Below are 18,427 nucleotides of genomic sequence, written 5' to 3'. Positions count from 1 at the left end.
CATACCACACACTGCTTGAGAAGCAACAGCTAGAGTCTAAGGATGTTCTCTGCGGTACACAGGCCTCTCACTGTTGTGGCCTCTCCTGTTGCAGAGCACAGGCTCCGGACACGCAGGCTCAGTGGCCATGGCTCACGGGCCCAGCCGCTCCGCAGCATGTGGGATCTTCCCGGACCGGGGCACGAACCTGTGTCCCCTGCATCGGCAGGCAGACTCTCAACCACTGTGCCACCAGGGAAGCCCTAAGGATGTTCTTATGCTGTGATTAGTTTTCCTCTTAGTGAGAACTAAATGAGGTTTAAGCTGCAGTCCCAGAAAGCACTGGGAAATAGGAAGTAGTGATTTAATAAATCCCCTTGTACTTGATTTTCAAATGACAATAAAAGTTTTGGAATAAGGGACTTGAGATGCTAGTGTAATAGGCACAATCCTTATGCAAAATTAATTCAGGTTCATATCTACTCTCTTTATTAACAATTAAATTATTGCAACAGCCACACAAGCCCATGTGATAGTTTGTAAGACAGCACCCTTAAGACTCTGCCAGAAGAACGCCCAAAGTCACACAAAAATTACCAGTCATTCCTAAGGATACACAGTTCTTTACATTCTAGCGACTGCGAAGCAGTGATGATTAGGTGCTTTTCATGGTTTCCTTCTTCATTCTGTACAATATTGACTGCTAACACCAGGTACCGGTTATCCATTCCTCGGCTCAGAACTGCTTTAGAAAAGGAAGCTTCCACCTTCTTCTTCTGAAATCTAAAGCGTACACATACAAAACTACTGTAGCACAAGCATTAAATAAGAAGCCATCCAATCTCTTTTATCTACAAACCAACCTTCTAGTTTTCTAGGTTTGTTTCTTCCAGTAAGCTTATCACAAGACCATTGGCTAAAAGAGGTAAAGAGAGAGAACAAGAGCATAGCAGAATTCCTATTATAAAAACTTCCCAGAAGCAATGCCATTTAAAACATACTTATGATATGGATTTTTCCAAATATAAGCTCTATGAGGAGCTCTTTGGGACATCTATGATTATGAGGACGAATGGTAAATTGAAAAATATTAGACACAAATTCCTACCACTGGTGCAAACCTTCCCAAAGTACAAGTGAAAGGAAATGTCTAGGACACTATCTTTTTGTAAATAAAAGATGTTTGTTATGGAAAAATATAGTGTGGGTGGTTTGCTGGAAGTCCTACTGTGAGCTTCATTATTATATTAATCTTTCAATTAGGAGAGTACTTAGAAATCACCTAGTCCAACCTACTATTTAATGCAGGAAATCATTCTATAAAACCTCATTGGGGATCAACTAGCCTATGCTTTGTAGAGAAAGCAAGATTAATACCTGTCATCTTAACCATTCCTTCATAGAGTAACTCAGAAATGTCTTATTTATAATGGGCAAGTCGATTTCACAATTCTTTTATCCACTGATCCTAGCCGCCTGAAAACTGCAAAATACTCTAATCTCTCCTCTAGAAAACATTAATTCCCTCTTAAATCTTTCCAGTTTGACTGCAGTCTTTATCAGTGACAGTCCAAAGTCATTATCTCTCCAGTTATTACCCTAAAACTTTACCCTAAAACTGTCTTTGTCACCCAACCTTTGTAACCCACCTAGATTATATTCCTCATTCACCTACCCACGTAGCCTCAGGCCATGAATTTCCCAAGGTCAGCTGGGACGCTTTAAGGATCTCCCAAAAGGTACTGCTGATCACAACTCAAAGCGCAAAGCTCCGTCAACAATAATTAGCCTCAATATCATTACTACTGACAATTCTACACTATGCTTGCGGGTCAATTTCCCCGACCATTTAAGCCGCTCTGAGGGTACAGATTTCTCCCTGGGATAACTTTCTCCAATTAAACATGAAGAAAAGCGTCTAGCAGTTGCAATTTCGCTTCATGAAGACATTTAAGTTGGCTAGGACTCCCCAAATTCAGGAAAGTGGTGATATCAAGATTAAGAATGAACTGCTGGGTGAGGGAGAATATTCAAGCCCTGGCCCGGGCTTGGCCCCAAAGAGAACCCTGGGAAACAGACCCCAGTTCCGGAGGCTCGTCGGGCGCCCCGGGACTTGAGCCTGGTTACTCTGTCCCAGCCCCGGTCCGCGGAGGCGCGGGTACGGCCTTTCCCGCTCCCTGCTTGTCAAATCTCCCGCTTTGTTCCCAGAACCTCCCCCCGCTCCGCTCACAGCTCCGCCGGCTGCGCAGCGTTATCTCCGAAACTCTTCTCCATTAGCAGCTCCAGTTCGTCCACCTGTTCCATCCCGACCGCAGAGACCTCAAACTGCCGCCAGGTGAATTCAGGGGAACCCGGAGCAACACACGGGGGGAAAAGGACCGCGAGACCGCGTGGAGCCGCGCGCATGCGCCGACCAGCCGAGGTCCCAAGTGACCTGCGCGGGCAATTCCTAAGGCGCCCTGCGCGTGAGGCGCTTTTGCTCCTTTGCCTTAGCGTTTGGAAAACAGGGAGTCTTCGTAATCTGGCCCAGACTAAATGCTCCGGCTCCTCTGTCTCTCTCTGTCTCTCCCCCTCCCCCTTCCCCTCCCTCCCTCTCTCTCGACACGCCGACCCATGTCCGACACACGCACTTAGTATGAACAAAACTGCAGTTGCCCAAACCAAGGCGTCCCTTGTTAGCTTACGGAATTTTTCACTCTTTGGCAAACAACCTCTCCTCCTTTTTTTCTGGCTCAACTGAGAAAATGGAAGCTGTCAGGAAAGAACTTCCTCATCATGCCATGACTAAATCTACAAAACCACTAATATCTCCTCCCCATTTTATAACCTCTTTCCACTTCTTTTCAGCAGTGGACAGAGCGTTCCTCCTATCAATGGGCAATCCCTCTACTTCTACTTGGGATCCCAAGGCCTCTTACATTCTCAAGGGCATTACTTCTTCTGTTATTCCCTCATTCTCTACTATCCTCAATCTGGCCCTCATTATTGGATCACTCCCTGGTTTGTAATGCTTCCCAGTATCTCTCATCTTGAAATGATGTTACCTTGATGGAACCTTTTCTCTCTTGGCCACCCTCCTGAGGAAAACTTCTTTAAAGAATTTTTTTCAAGGCTATATCCAATTTCAACTCCTATTCGCTGCCGCAACTAAACATGCAGCAACGAAGATCCCGCATGTGGCAACTAAGACCCGGAGCAGGCAAAATAAATAAATAAATAAATATTTTTTAAAATACAGAAATGTGTAAAATCACTTCCTAAGGGTTTCACCCAACTTAAAATAATCTTTATCAAAAGTTATCTTTCACATTCATGTTTATTCATATAAAATTATGAAGAAGTTATGATCAACTTCCTGGAAAAACAAGAATGGAAAATCCTTGCCTGTAGTAGTTACAGATTTTGTACCTGTGATGCCATAATCAACTGGTTTTCTTCCAACATCGCAGGCCCTCCTCAATCTCCTTTACTGTCTCTTCATTTTTCTGCCCAATCTCTAAATGTTGAAAGTCCTCAGAATTCAGTTCTGAAAATTTTATTTGTCTACTAGCTCCCTAGGTTATTTCAACCATCTTCATGGCTTTATTTATTTTTATAAACTTATTTATTTTTGGCTGTGTTGGGTCTTCGTTGCTGTGCGCGGGCTTTCTCTAGTTGCGGTGAGCGGGGGCTACTCTTTGTTGCGGTGCACGGGCTTCTCATTGCGGTGGCTTCTCCTGTTGCGGAGCACGGGCTCTAGGCGTGTGAGCTCAGTAGTTGTGGCTCACGGACTCTAGAGCGCAGGCTCAGTAGTTGTGGCGCACGGGCTTAGTTGCTCCGCAGCATGTGGGATCTTCCCGGACCAGGGCTCGAACCCGTGTCCCCTGCACTGGCAGGCGAATTCTCCACCACTGCGCCACCAGGGAAGCCCCATTGTCATCGCTTTAAATACCATCTCTATCCTGCCAATTCTCAAATTCATATTTACAGGCAAAGCTTTTCCTCCAAATTCAAGAGTCCAACTGCCTGCTTGACATCTCCACTTGGAGGGAAGGGGGAAACTTCTTTAACACGGCCAAAATGGAAAAATAAAAAATTTTTTTTGGCCGCGAGGCTTGCAGGGATCTTAGTTCCCCAAACCCAGGCCTCCTGCAGTGGAAGTGCAGAGGCCTAAACACTGGACTTCCAGGGAATTCCCTAAAATAGAACTTTATATTTCCCCAACAAACCTATTATTCTTCTCAGTAATAGCACTAACCACCTAGCAGATAAGGCCAGAAACCCAGAAATCATCCTTGATTCCTTTCTGTTACTACCCACATCCAATCCATAGGCAGACCCATAGATTCTGCCTCTAAAACGATCTTAAATCTCTTCATTCCTTTCCATTTCCACTGTCACTACCTAATCATTATCTCTCACATGTGCGTCCATTCTTCTCTCCCTTCAATTTATTCTTTTCCCTTTCCTAATATTTTATCATAAAAACTTTCAAATGTACAGAAAAGTTAAAAGAATTATATCATGGGGCTTCCCTGGTGGCGCAGTGCTTGAGAGTCCACCTGCCGATGCAGGGGACGCGGGTTCATGCCCCGGTCCGGGAAGATCCCACATGCCGCAGAGCGGCTGGGCCCGTGAGCCGCGGCCGCTGAGCTTGCGCGTCCGGAGCCTGTGCTCCGCAACGGGAGAGGCCACAACAGTGAGAGGGCTGCGTACCGCAAAAAAAAAAAAAGAATTATATCATGAACACCATATACCTATCACCTAAATTTTACAATTAACATTTGCTATCTTTAGCAAATGTTATCATTCATTATCACAATGTATATCTATCTATCCATCCATGAATTCAAGTGTTTCTTTTTAAATGCATTTCAAAATAGCAGACATCAGTGCATTTCACCCCTGAACACTTTAGCATGCACATCATTAGCTAGAGTTCAATATTTTGTCTGTGGTACTTTAAATGTTTTATGTAAATTTCATATGTGAATTGTAGAATTTACAATAAAATGAAATGCACAAATCTTGTGTGTACCATTTGATGAATTTTGACAAATGTGTTTGACACCAATGCTTATTAAGATACAGAATGTTATCATCACCCCCAGAAAGTTCTCTCATACCTCTTCCCAGGCAATTCCCACATCCATCCCTACTGGAAACCCAACCACTAAACTGATTTTTTTTCACCAGAGATCTGATTTGTCTATTCTACAAGTTCATATAATGAAAATCACATGGTATGTACTATTTTGTATCTGGCTTCTTTTACTCAGTATAATGTTTTTGAGAGTCATCCATTTTGTTACATAAACCAGCAGTTTGTTCCTTTTTATTGCTGAATAGTAGTCTACTTCGTCAGTCTCCAGTTGACAAACACCTAGATTATTTATGGTATTTTGCTATCTTGAATAAAGTGGCTACAAATATTCTTGTATACATTTTTTCATGGATGTGTCCTTCTGTTTCTCTTGAGTAAATACCTTGGTGTGATATTTCTGGGCCATGGGTAGGTTTATATTTAGGTTTAACATAAGAAACTGACAGACCTTTATGCAAGTGGTTGTAACATTTTACACTATAGCTGACGATGTTTCAGAATTCCAGTTTCTGCATATACTTGACAATATTTGATGCTATCAGTCTTTTCAGTCTTAATTTGCACATCCCCATCACTAATGAAATTTTATCATGTGCTCAGTCATTTGTATATCCTCCTTTGTAAATGTCTGTTCAGATCCTTTGCCCAGGGACTTCCCTGGTGGTCCAGTGGTGAAGAATCCGCCTTGCAATGCAGGGGATGCGGGTTTGATTCCCGGTTAGGGAACTAAGATCCCACATGCCGCAGGGCAACTAAGCCCACGCGCTGCAACTACTGAGCTCGCGCACCTCAACTAGAGCCCACGCGCCACAAACTACAGAGCCCACGCGCCCTGGAGCCCGCGCCACAACTACAGTGAGAAAACCCACACGCCACAACTAAAGAGAAGCCAGAGCACCACAACGAAGAGTCCACGTGCCACAAGGAAAGATCCCGCGTACCTCCACGAAGATCCTGCGTGCCGCAACTAAGACCCGACACAGCCAAAAATAAATAAAATAAATAAATAATAAATAGGGCTTCCCTGGTGGCGCAGTGGTTGAGGATCCACCTGCCAATGCAGGGGACACAGATTCGAGCCCTGGTCCGGGAAGATCCCACATGCCGCAGAGCAACTAAGCCCGTGCACCACAACTACTGAGCCTGCGCTCTACAGCCCGTGAGCCACAACTGCTGAAGCCCACGCGCCTGGAGCCCATGCTCCGCAAGAGGAGAAGCCACCACAATGAGAAGCCCGCGTACCGCAATGAACAGTAGCCCCTGCTCGCAGCAACTACAGAAAGCCCGAGCACAGCAACAAAAACCTAACGCAGCCAAAAATAAATAAATAAAATAAATTTTAAAATAATAATAATAAATAAATCTTTTAAAAAAATCCTTTGCCCATTTTTTTCTTAACTGCATTGTCCTTTTATTATTGAGTTACAAAAAAAATTTTTTTTCTTTTTTGGCTGTGCCAAACAGCGTGGGATTTTAGGTCCCCGACCAGGGATTGAACTCAGGACCTAGGCAGTGAGGGCTCGAAGTCCTAACCACTGGACCACAGGGAATTCCCCGGAAATCCTTTATATAATTCTTTATAAAAGACTTGTCAGATAGGTTCTGTGAGTATTTTCTCCCCATCTGTCGCTTGCCTATTCATTTTCTTAACAAGATTGTAACCCAGCAGGACCCTATGGGCCTTCCCCAAATCCTCTGCTTTAGCTCCTCTCTGAAGTCCCTAGATAATAGTATCTGATACACATTTCCTGAGTAGTTCTATAGACGTGAAAATCCCCCACCAAATGGAAGATGTTTGGTTTTTTTTTTGGCCACACCATGCAGCTTGTGGGATCTCAGTTCCCCGACCAGGGATTGAACCTGGGCCACAGTAGGGAAAGCCGGGCATCCTAACCACTAGACCACCAGGGAACTCCCTGGAAGGTGCTAACTACTTGATGATCATGAACACATAGCCCACAGGCCTGAGGGAGCCTGATTGATGATGTTAACCCCTGTGACACACCCTGTTACCTCACAAGCTGATCACATACCTTGCGACCCCACCCCCTCACCTGGCAAGGCAGGGAGAAGCAAGAGGGAAGAGATATGGGAACATATGTATATGTATAACTGATTCACTTTGTTATAAAGCAGAAACTAACACACAATTGAAAGCAATTATACTTCAATAAAGATGTAAAAAAAAAAACCTTTGCTGAAACCCTTCGGGGAGTTTGGGGATTTTAGAGCATGAGCCCTCCATCCTTCTTGTACTGGCGCCTTATAGTAAATGCTGCACTTTCCTTCACCACAACCCAGTGTCAGTAGCTTTACTGCAGTGGTGAGCAGACCCAAGTTTGGTTCGGTAACAAGATCTTTAGATATGAGTAAATCGTAATATTTATGAAGTCTAATTTATCCATTTTTCTTCTATGCTTTTCGCTTTCTGTGACCTGTGGAATCCTTGCCAACCCCTAGGAAGTAGAGATATTCTTTGTTTTCTTCTTGAAGTTTATTGTTTTATTTTTCATTTAGGTTTATGATCCATCTAAAATTAATTTTTGTGTGTGGTATGAGGTAGAGAATGAGTCGTGTTCCCAACCATGTGCATATCCAGTTTTTCCAGTAGCACCTGTACAAAAGACTACCCTTCCCCCATGGTATTGCTTTGGCACCTTGTTAAAAAAAATCAAATGACTATGTAAGTATAGGTCCATTTTGGCTCTCTATTCTGTTTTTTTGTTGTTGTTTTTTTTTTTTTTTTTTTTTTTTTTTTTGCGGTCGCGGGCCTCTCACTGTTGTGGCCTCTCCCGTTGCGGAGCACAGGCTCCGGACGCGCAGGCTCAGCGGCCATGGCTCACGGGCCCAGCCGCTCCGCGGCATGTGGGATCTTCCCGGACCGGGGCACGAACCCGTGTCCCCAGCATCGGCAGGTGGACTCTCAACCACTGAGCCACCAGGGAAGCCCCTATTCTGTTCTTTTGATGTTTGTGACTCCTTATGCCAGTATCACATTGTCATGATTACTACAGCTTTACAGTAAGTCATACAGACAGGTGCTGTATGTCTTTGTTCTTTTTAAAGATTGCTTTGGGTATTCTAGGTCCTTCACATTTCTATATAAATTTTAGAATCAGGTTGTGAATTTCTACAAAGAGCCTGTTGAAATTATGATTGAGATTACATTAGATCTAAAAATCAATTTGAGAAGTATTGATTTCTTTAAAATATAGAGACTTCTAATACATTAACCTGGTTTATCTCTCCATTTATATAGATTTTCTTTAATGTCTCTCGGCAACATTTTGTAATTGTCAGTGTAAAGCTATTGCATATATTTTGTTAAATTTAAGTATATATATTTTTATAAGTTTTTTTAAAATTTATTTATTTACTTTTTTTTTGGCTGTGTTGGGTCTTCGTTGCGGTGCGCGGGCTTCTCATCGTGGTGGCTTCTCTTGTTGCGGAGCACAGGCTCTAGGCACGCGGGCTTCAGTAGTTGTGGCTCACAGGCTCTAGAGCACAGGCTCAGTAGTTGTGGCAGACAGGCTTAGTTGCTCCGCGGCATGTGGGATCTTCCCGGACTAGGGCTCGAACCTGTGTCCCCTGCATTGGCAGGCGGATTCTTAACCACTGCAGCACCAGGGAAGCCCTAAGTGTATTTTTTTATGCTATTTTAAATGAAATTGTTTTTTAATTGCTTCCTGCTAGTATATAAAAATACAATCCTTAAAGTTTACCTTAGGACTTTCCTGGTGGTCCAGTGGTTAAGATTCCACACTTCCAATGCAGGGGGCACAAGTTTGATCCCTAGTCAGGGAACTAGGATCCCACATGGTGCATGGTGCGGCCAAAAAAATAAGATAGATAAAATTTACCTTATATCCTGAGACTTTGCCAGTAGTTGTTTTGTAGATTCATTAAGACTTTCTATGTAAATAATCATGTCATCTACAAATAGAGGCAGTTTTACTTCTTCCTTTCTGATCTTTATGCTTTTTATTTCACTTTCTTAAGTTCACTGGTTAAATAGAAGTTCTGACACTGGGCATCCTTGACTTCTACTGATCTCAGGGGGAAAGCATTCAATATTTCACTATTAAATATGATGCTTAGCTGTAGGTTTTTCATGAATATTTCCTATGGTTATCTAATCTATGTAAAAAACAAACCTCCAAAACTTAGTGTCTTTAAACAACAATCTTTTTTAAAATTAATTTATATATTTTTGTGGCATGTGGGATCTTAATTCCCGAACCAGTGATCAAACCTGCGCCCCCTGCAGTGGAAGCAAGCCCTAACCACTGGACCGCCAGGGAAGTCCCCAACAATCATTTTTTTAGCTTATGAATTTTCATTTTGGGCAGGGCTCTGTGAGGAAAGCTTTTCTCTGTCCATGAAGCATCAGCTGGAAGCTGGAGGATCCACTTTGAAGATGGCTTACTCAAATGGCTGGCAAGTTGAGGCTGGCTGACAGTTTCTCTACAGGGGCTGCCTGGCTTCCTCACAGCATGTCGTGAGGATTCCAAGAGCAAGCATTCCAAAAGACCAGATGGAAGCTGTTTCAGCTTTATGACATAACTTCAGAAGTAACACAGCATCACTTCCACTGTAGACACAAGCCCACTCAACCAGATGTAAGGGGAGGGAATGGTCTCTACCTCTTGATGGGATGAGTGTCAATGACACGAGAAGAACATGTGAGATGAGATGTATGGTTGGAAAATTAATCTGACAAAATGCTCTATCTGATTGAGGAAGGTCTACCCTAATGTGATTAATTTTTATAATGTATCGATTTTGAATTTTGCCAAGTGCTTTTTCTGTACTTTTGAAGTGCAGAAATTGAAGAATCATGTGTTTTTCTCCTTTATTCTGTTATTACAGGAAATTACACTATTGACTTAAGATTGTGAAACAACTTGGCACTCCTAGGATAAACCCAATTTCGTCACGATACAATAAACTTTTTATGTATTGCTGGATTTGATTTGCTAATATGCTGTTAAAGATTTTTCCATCTTTGTTCCTGAAGGATACTGGTTGGTAATTTTATTTTTCTGTAACAACTTGGTCAGGTTTGGGCATCAAGGTTATAGTGGCATCATAAAAGTGCTGTCTTCTAATTTCTGAAAGTTTGTATAAAATTATTTCTTTCTTAGATGTCCAAGAGAATTCACAATCTGAGCCTGGAGTTTTCTTTGTGGAAGGATTTTTGATAAATTCAGTTTCTTTAATTGGTTATGCAGATTTTGTTTCACCTACATCAGTTTTGGTTGTGATTTTCAAAGCCTCTGTCCATTTCATCTAAGTCATCAAATTCCTTAGCAAAGAGTTATTTAGAAATCCCGTATTATCTTTTTAACATCCATAGTAATGTCATCTTTTTCATTATTTTTTTTTTGGCCACGCCACATGGCTTGTGGGATCTTAGTTCCCCAGCCAGGGATTGAACCCGGGCCTTCGGCAATGAAAGCGTGGAGTCCTAACCACTGGACCACCAGGGAATTCCCCATTCTTGATATTGGTAATTTATGTTCCTTTTTAGTTATCAGTCTAGTTAAGGGGCTTACCAATTTTGTTGATCTCTTCAAAAAACCAATTTGGGGGTTTGTTATTTTCTCTATTATCTGTTTTTAATTTTGTTGATTTCTGTTGTTTTTTATTTTGTTGTTTTGTTTGTTTGTTTGTTTTGGCTGTGCCAGCATGTGGGATCTTAATTCCCCAACCGGCGATCGAACCCACACCCCCTGCATTGGAAGCACAGAGTCAACCACTGGACCACCAGGGAATTCCCTGATTTCTGTTTTAAGTTCATATAATTGTTGATAAAGCAGTAATCTTTGTAAAAATATAATCAGGCAATTTTATTCCCCTACTGAAAACCTTCAAGGCTTCCCATTGCATTTAGAATAAAAGACAAAATCATTACTACATCCTATAGAGCCCTAAATACATTGATCTGCCCTTTGTCTACTTCTCCAATCTATTTATTGCTACTCCCTCACTCAGGGAGCTTCATTCACACAGGGCTTAGATCCACCACTTATTGTGTGAACCTGGGCAAGTTACTTGATATCCCTGGGTCTCAATTATCCCAACTGTAAAAAAGGAATATTTAATAGTACCTATCTTATAGTACTGTTATAGAGTTAAGGCATCAAATAACGATATCTGACATACTTGTATAGCAACTGTATACTTAAACACTTATGTCAATTCTCTGAATATCAGACAGTGTTACAAACTAGAAATGAATGACAAATAATAAGTCATGTATATTTCCTGGCAATAATAAGTCATATATATTTCCTGTTCCATTCCTTATTTTAAGCACTTTTGATGCCTTTGTCTACTTCTCCAACCTATTTATTGCTACTTCCTCTCTCAGGGAGCTTCAATGACACTGGGCTTCTGACAATTCCTGTGTCAAACTAAACTTTTTCCTGTTTCAGAGTTTTTGTACTGTGCTGTTCCCTTCATCTGGGCCATTCTTCCCCCACAGCTCTTTGCACGACTACTTCCTTTTCATGTGTAGGATTAAGGTTAAGCACATCAAAGAAACTTTTCCCTGACCATTCTAAAGTAGCACTCTGATCCTTACACCCAACAATTATTCTCTATCATGTAATCTATTTACTTCCTTAATAAGCACTTTCCAGTAATTTCCTGGTAGTCTCAGGGTTAGGACTCTGTGCTTTCACTGTCGAGGGCCCTGCATTCAATCCCTATTCAGGGAACTAAGATCCCGCAAGCCACTTGCTGGGGGGAGGGGGACCAGGGGGGGCAAAAAAATTTTCTAAAGCACTTTCCAACATATATAATCATTCTATTAATTGGTTTGTATTTATTACATATTAGAGCTTTATGTGAATAGGAAGGATACTACTGTGTTGAAGTATAGCATCATGGCTAGTAGACTACGCTGTAGGCTGAATCTTAGATCCACCACTTATTGTGTGAACCTGGGCAAGTTACTTGATATCCCTGGGTCTCAATTATCCCAACTGTAAAAAAGGAATATTTAATAGTGCCTATCTTATAGTACTGTTATAGAGTTAAGGCATCAAAAGTGCTTAAAATAAGGAATGGAACATAGTAAATACTCAGGAAATATACATGACTTATTATTTGTCATTGATTTCTAGTTTGTAACAATGTCTAATATTCAAAGAATTGATGTAAGTGTTTAAGTATACAGTTGCTATACAAGTATGTCAGATATCATTGGCCCAACTCTGCAAGGCAACGCATACTCATATAATATAGGTATTATTATTCGCCATTCATCCTGGCTCAAATTAGCAACAAGACATTTCTGTGAAGAAAAAACAAATAACTTTCTTTCTAAATTGCTCTTTCCCTAAACTATTTGCGCCTCGTTTCTCTCTACTAGAACATTTTCTCCAAAAACAGGAACCAAACCTTCCTTCTGCCCATCAGTAAACATCACTGAGCAACTATTATGATGCCATACCCTGTGCTCCTTAAAGGGGATGAAGGTATGACTCTGCCCATGAAGGAACCAATGGGAGGACACGTAAACATGCAGTAACCAAAAAGTATGGTACATACCCTGTTAGAGAAATACCCAGTGATAGATGCTATTGGGAATCTAAATCAGACTGCAAGTACAGTTAACAGACCTCTCAAGGTATGCCCCCATAATGCTGATATAATCCGTGGCACACAATGGGTGCTGCATAAATGGATGTTGAGTAATCTGGAGGAAAATGTTGTAAGATATTATTATATATACCCACTAACCTTTTCATCTCCACACAGACCACCATTAAGAGCTAGGAATGGTACCTCACTCATCAGTCCCTAAACAAAATCACTGCCCCATTCTATAAATCAGAGGGCTGTACCCAATAAAAGGCAAGGAAAGTATTACAATGGAGATCAAAACAGAAACAGTCAATATTCAAATTGAAGATAATCTGTCAAGATTCACTTTGCGTTATCAATCTGAAATAAATCAGATAAAAATACAGTCATTATTTTAAGTATTCTTCCATTATGTTTAATATTTGTGCTTCAATAATGTAAATAGTTAAAAGAGAGGAATAACTGTTGAAATATGAAAATTTATTTTTAATAACCTATGTATTCTGTAACAGACATAGAATGCAAATTTTTATTTAAAAAAATATTTGCAGTCCTCTTTTGTTAACATAACTGAGATACTTATTTTATAAATTTAAATTATCTTGAGATTTGATAGCAGTATTTAGCTACAGTGTAGCCGAGAAATGAAAATATACAAAATAGTTTTAGGAACACATGTATTTTTACCTGTGGGTACACTTATAAATCATACAAAGATACACACTTATTTTAAAATAAAGACTTTGAAAATGAAACCAGTTCATAAAATTTTTACCAAGTTATGACAAGAAATCTTTTATGCAAAAAAATAAAAATTGAAGCAGAAATAACACTTTCAATTTAGTTTTCTAATGTCTTAAAAATCACATCAATTCTACAAATTGCTGTTTCTGAGGACAGAACTATAACTGTTCCCCTCCCATTTTTGTCATGCTTATAATAAAACATAAAAACTACTCTAAACATAATAACTGGAATTCTTACATTTTAAACCATTTTAATATAAATGATAGCAATTCAGATCATGTTTTACATTTCTACTTAAGTTTATATTGCACTAAAATTATTTTACGTGGAAGAACTAGTTGCTGTGTCATAACATAATACTTGGAAACATTCTTTGACATTCACATCTATATTAATGGATATTTCACAGTCCACTTAAATAAATTTTCTAGTATACATCAAATCATCTAACAAAAACAAATCTATAATGCTAACTTGTTTTGAGAGCAAAGATATTCAGTATTTACTATTACTGCCTTTGGGAAATACACTGACTTTTAAAAACACATTTAAATCACTCAGAAACTGGGAATAACATTTGAGCAATACCTGAAAATTCTTGACTTACTGATGAGTCTCTACATGGTTACTTTTTGAATACAACATTTATCAAAAAATGAAGAGAAAAAGTGTTTGTCCTTTTATCCAGTGGAGCAGAATTATGAGAAGAGAAATATTAAGAATAATACTTCAATACTGGCTTCTATGTTTTATATAACTTAAAATTTCAGCTCTCATCATTCTGCTGCAATATAACCAAGACTGTTAATAATAATAATAACAATAACAGCAACCAACACTAGAGTCTTTGAAAATCATGATTACAATTAAAAGCTTGGAATAGCATGATAAAACTAATGGCAACCTTTTGAATCCCATTTTAAGTTAGTTCTATCCAAATAATACTTTAAAATGGTTTCAAATAACCTTACTGATTAGCCAGCATCAGCTTAGGATTTTTTTGCAATGTTCTAAGATATAACTTTTGGCATAAAAGTATAGTAAGCACTTTTGATTTGTGATGAATAGAAAAATCAAGTACTAACATACCAGTGGTTCCTGTGACAGGGTAAATATCCCCCTTCAAGTAATGTTCTCCCCAAATTAAATTAACATTTTATTTTTCCCTCTGAGAGTTTATTAAGGAAAAGAAATAACGATATTTTTTAATTGAGGTGAAAAAACTGCTTCATAAGTTCATATGTTGTAAAAGCCACTGCCTGAGAAGGAACGCAGCGAATGTAATTAAGAGATAAACCACGATATAATCCTTTTCGAATTCCATGGTGTCCATAGACATACTTCATAGTCTCCCGCATGGTACTGAAAGAGAATGGTTAAATGATGACACCTTTATGCCCAGTCATGAAGAGACAATTTCAGGATCCATAATAGCATTTTTAAAAGAAGCTAAAAATGCCATCTTGAGTAGCTTTTGGAAGGCAAGTGTTAAAAGGAAGCCGGCGCACTGCAATGAAGAGTAGCCCCTGCTCGCCACAACTAGAGAAAGCCCGTGCACAGTAACAAAGAGCCAACGCAGCCAAAAATTAATTAATTAATTAATTTTTTAAAAAAAACCAAGCTAAAAATTCATAATAAAAGAGCAATTCATTCCAAACAAGTACAAGCATTATGCATAGAATTCCGGGGCTCATTAATACAATATATTTTGTTTGCATTATGTCTGTGACATTTACTAGCAACACTATTTCATAATAATATTTGAAATATTGATGTAGTCTTTTTAAAGGATATATGAGCAGTTGCCCTTTAAACTCTCAAGTTTCTGCTCAAGTTCTATGCTACTAAAGCTTGAAGGACTATCTTCCAGATTTCATCAATAAAGACTTTCTTGTTTCAGTGTTCTTTCCTTTCAAACCAACATTTTGGGCTTTGTCTTTCTCTTTCAATATGCAATGTAGACTGAAATATTCAAAAAATCTTTTGGGTGAATGAAGGCAATTCATGGTCCTGAATAAACATTCTGCTCTTCCCCTGAGGAACAACACATCACCAACCAAACAGAATGATTCGAAATCTCTACAGATTATAGAAAACTCTAGAGCTGTGCTATGCAATAGTGGTAGCCACTAGCCACATGTGGCTACTGAGTACATGAAATGTGGCAAGTCCTAAATTGAGATGTGCTGTGAGTGTAAAATACACCCTGGATTTCAAACACTTAGTGTTTTTTTTTAAAAGGATGTAAAATACTGAAATGTTGAAGTGATAAATTTTAAATATATTGGTTTAAATAAAATATTTTAAAACAATTTCATGTTTCTTTTTATACTTTTTTAATGTGGTTAGGTTACCAGAAAATTTTAAATTACATATGTGGCTCACATCATATTTCTATTTAACAGAGCTGCTCTAAAATTAAATTTGTTTTTGTTTTTTTTTTTGGCTGCAAGGCTTGTGGGATCTTAGTTCCCTGATCAGGGACCGAACCCTGGCCCCCACAGTGAAAGCACCGAGTCCTAACCACTGGACCACCAGGGAATTACCTAAAATGAACATTTTAACAGGAGGATTAGGACCTGATTAAATTCAGTTTACCAAAGAATATTATGGGATATAAAATGAAAGCTCTAGACTACTAGTGAGATCACAGTCCTATCTCCCTACTTACTATACACATTACATTTCCTAAAGAAATTGAACAATGACAAATGAAGAACTTACAGGCACTTTTCAAATTCTGGAAGAACAGTTCCTAACTGCATTCGCCGACGTGTTACATCAAATGGGTAGCTAAAAGAAGAAAAAGAAGGACTTAAAAATGATTTTTAGTTTTCTACTCAGCAATTATTGAATACAAAGCCCTATGTATGCTAGGAAATAATGTGTTCCTATTTTCTTACTGTTTTGTCTAATCTGGGAGTCAGGATATAGGCATATGAATAAAATCAAATAACAATACAGAGGTCTCCTTGCCTTTGCCTAAGTGGTTCCCTTGGGTTAAATGATTCTTCTCTTTCATCACCCATTATCAAGTTCTATTTATTCCCCCAAACCAAATTAAATGCCGCTTCCTGAGGAAATAGACTGGGTGCTTTCCATTGTTGTAACCCTAAGACAGGGTTTCTTAACTTTGGCACTATTGCCATTTTGGGTTGGAAAATTCTTAGTTGTGGGAGCTGTCCTGGGCATTGTAGGGTGTTTAGGTAAATCCCTGGCTTCTACCCACTAGATGCCAGTAGCACAACCCCAGTTGTAACAACGAAAAATGTCTCCAGACATTAATAAATGTCCACTAGAGACGAAACCACCCCAGTTAAGAACCACTACCCTAAGAGTATTCAGCAAGTGCCCCTGTATACAGTAGGCCAACAAAAAATTCTCCTTAAGGGCTAAAATTAACAATACAGACAATTGCATATAGAGGATACAGAAAATTCTATGTGAAAAGATTGCCTGATTCTGCAACTATGTATGGTGATGACCGTTAACCAGACTTAATATCAAATCATTATGTTATATACCAGAAACTAATATAATATTGTATATTAATTATACCTCAATTTAAAAAAAATTTTAAAGATTGCCTAAAATGAAATATACAAAAATAATCTCTTAGGAGTGGGACCCTAGGTGATTTTTTTTTTTAATTACTTTTTTGGGGCTAATGTTGACTGCTTATGTTAGGTCCTGTGCTAAGCAATTTATGTATATTATCTCATTCCATCTTTACAACTGTGTTAAGTAGGTACTGTTATCTCAATATTAAGATAAGAAAATTGAGTCTTAGGGCTTCCCTGGTGGCGCAGTGGTTGAGAATCTGCCTGCCAAGGGACACGGGTTCGAGCCCTGGTCTGGGAAGATCCCACATGCCGCGGAGCAACTGGGCCTGTGAGCCACAGCTACTCAGCCTGCACATCTGGAGCCTGTGCTCCGCAACAAGAGAGGCCGAGATAGTGAGAGGCCCGCGCACCGCGATGAAGAGTGGCCCCCGCTCGCCGCAACTAGAGAAAGCCCTCGCATAGAAACGAAGACCCAACACAGACAAAAATAAATAAATAAATAAATAAATGCATTTAAAAAAAAGAAAATTGAGTCTTAGAGACATTTGCCATGTCATAAAGCTGCTTTCTACTTCCCTATTCAAAGCTCTCGTTCATACACACACACACATATATATATATATACACACATATGTATATATACATACATACATACATATAATACATACGTAAGTGATATATGACAAAAATAATTATATACTTTTATATACATTTAAATTTACTATGAAATAATTGTAATAAAAAAACCACCCATGTACCAACCAAATAGCTTAAGAAATAACATTACTAATAGATGAAGAGCTCTATGCATCTAAGCAGCATCTCCATGAATTATCTTTTTTTTTTTGGCCCTGCTTCACGGCTTGCAGGATCTTATCTCCCCAACCAGGGATCCAACACATGCCCCCTGCAGTGAAAGTGCGGGGTCCTAACCACTGGATCACCAGGGAATTCCCCTCCATGAATTATCTTTTTTAAATTTTTAAAATATTTATTTATTTTTGGCTGTGTTGGGTCTTCGTTGCTGCACGCAGGCTTTCTCTGTTGCGGCGAGTGGGGGCTACTCTTCGTTGTGGTATGCGTGCTTCTCATTGTGGTGGCTTCTCTTGTTGTGGAGCATGGGCTCTAGGCGTGCGGGCTTCAGTGATTGTGGCACGTGGGCTCAGTAGTTGTGGCACACGGGCTTAGTTGCTCTGCAGCATGTGGGATCTTTCCAGACCAGGGCTCGAACCCGTGTCCCCTGCCTTGGCAGGCGGATTCTTAACCACTGCACCACCAGTTAAGTCCTGAATTATCTTTTAATGGGAGGTGGAGAGAGGAAAAAACTTTATGGGGAATAAAGGGACCAAAACCTCAACCTGAAGGATTCAGTTTCCAAGCAGGAAAAGATGTGTCTGGGTAGAAGGAACTGATTAATAAAGAGAAGGTAAGAAGACAAAGTACAAGGATCAGAACTAGGGAA

The 18,427-nt window shown here is 39.7% G+C and overlaps 2 protein-coding genes across 6 annotated transcripts in view; both read right to left on the bottom strand.

Annotated features, from left to right (window-relative positions):
- Window positions 1-2,401, bottom strand: part of DNA2 (DNA replication helicase/nuclease 2) — a 47,527-nt gene extending 45,126 nt beyond the window's left edge. Inside the window, exons 1-2 of the mRNA XM_079900402.1 lie at window positions 2,210-2,401; window positions 577-762 (exon numbers count right to left, since the gene is read on the bottom strand). Coding sequence (XP_079756528.1) covers window positions 577-762; window positions 2,210-2,385 — 362 coding nt within the window. The 5' untranslated portion in view covers window positions 2,386-2,401. The remainder of the gene's footprint in view (window positions 1-576; window positions 763-2,209) is intronic.
- A 10,159-nt stretch (window positions 2,402-12,560) lies between these two features.
- The window catches only part of SLC25A16 (solute carrier family 25 member 16), a 33,942-nt gene continuing 28,075 nt past the window's right edge, over window positions 12,561-18,427 (bottom strand). For 2 of the 5 annotated variants that reach the window (XM_079900409.1, XM_079900412.1), the window contains 2 exons: window positions 16,127-16,195; window positions 14,634-15,436 (listed from right to left, as the gene is read on the bottom strand). In XM_079900409.1, the coding sequence (XP_079756535.1) occupies window positions 15,262-15,436; window positions 16,127-16,195 (244 nt within the window). In that variant the 3' untranslated portion in view covers window positions 14,634-15,261. The other 3 variants (XM_079900411.1, XM_079900413.1, XM_079900410.1) reach the window with 3 other exon arrangements.

Source organism: Stenella coeruleoalba (genome assembly GCF_951394435.1).
Source record: "Stenella coeruleoalba genome assembly, chromosome: 16".
In the NCBI taxonomy this organism is placed as follows: domain Eukaryota; kingdom Metazoa; phylum Chordata; class Mammalia; order Artiodactyla; family Delphinidae; genus Stenella; species Stenella coeruleoalba.
Note: the sequence above shows the minus strand (reverse complement) of the source record. Positions and strands in the feature narration are given on the sequence as shown.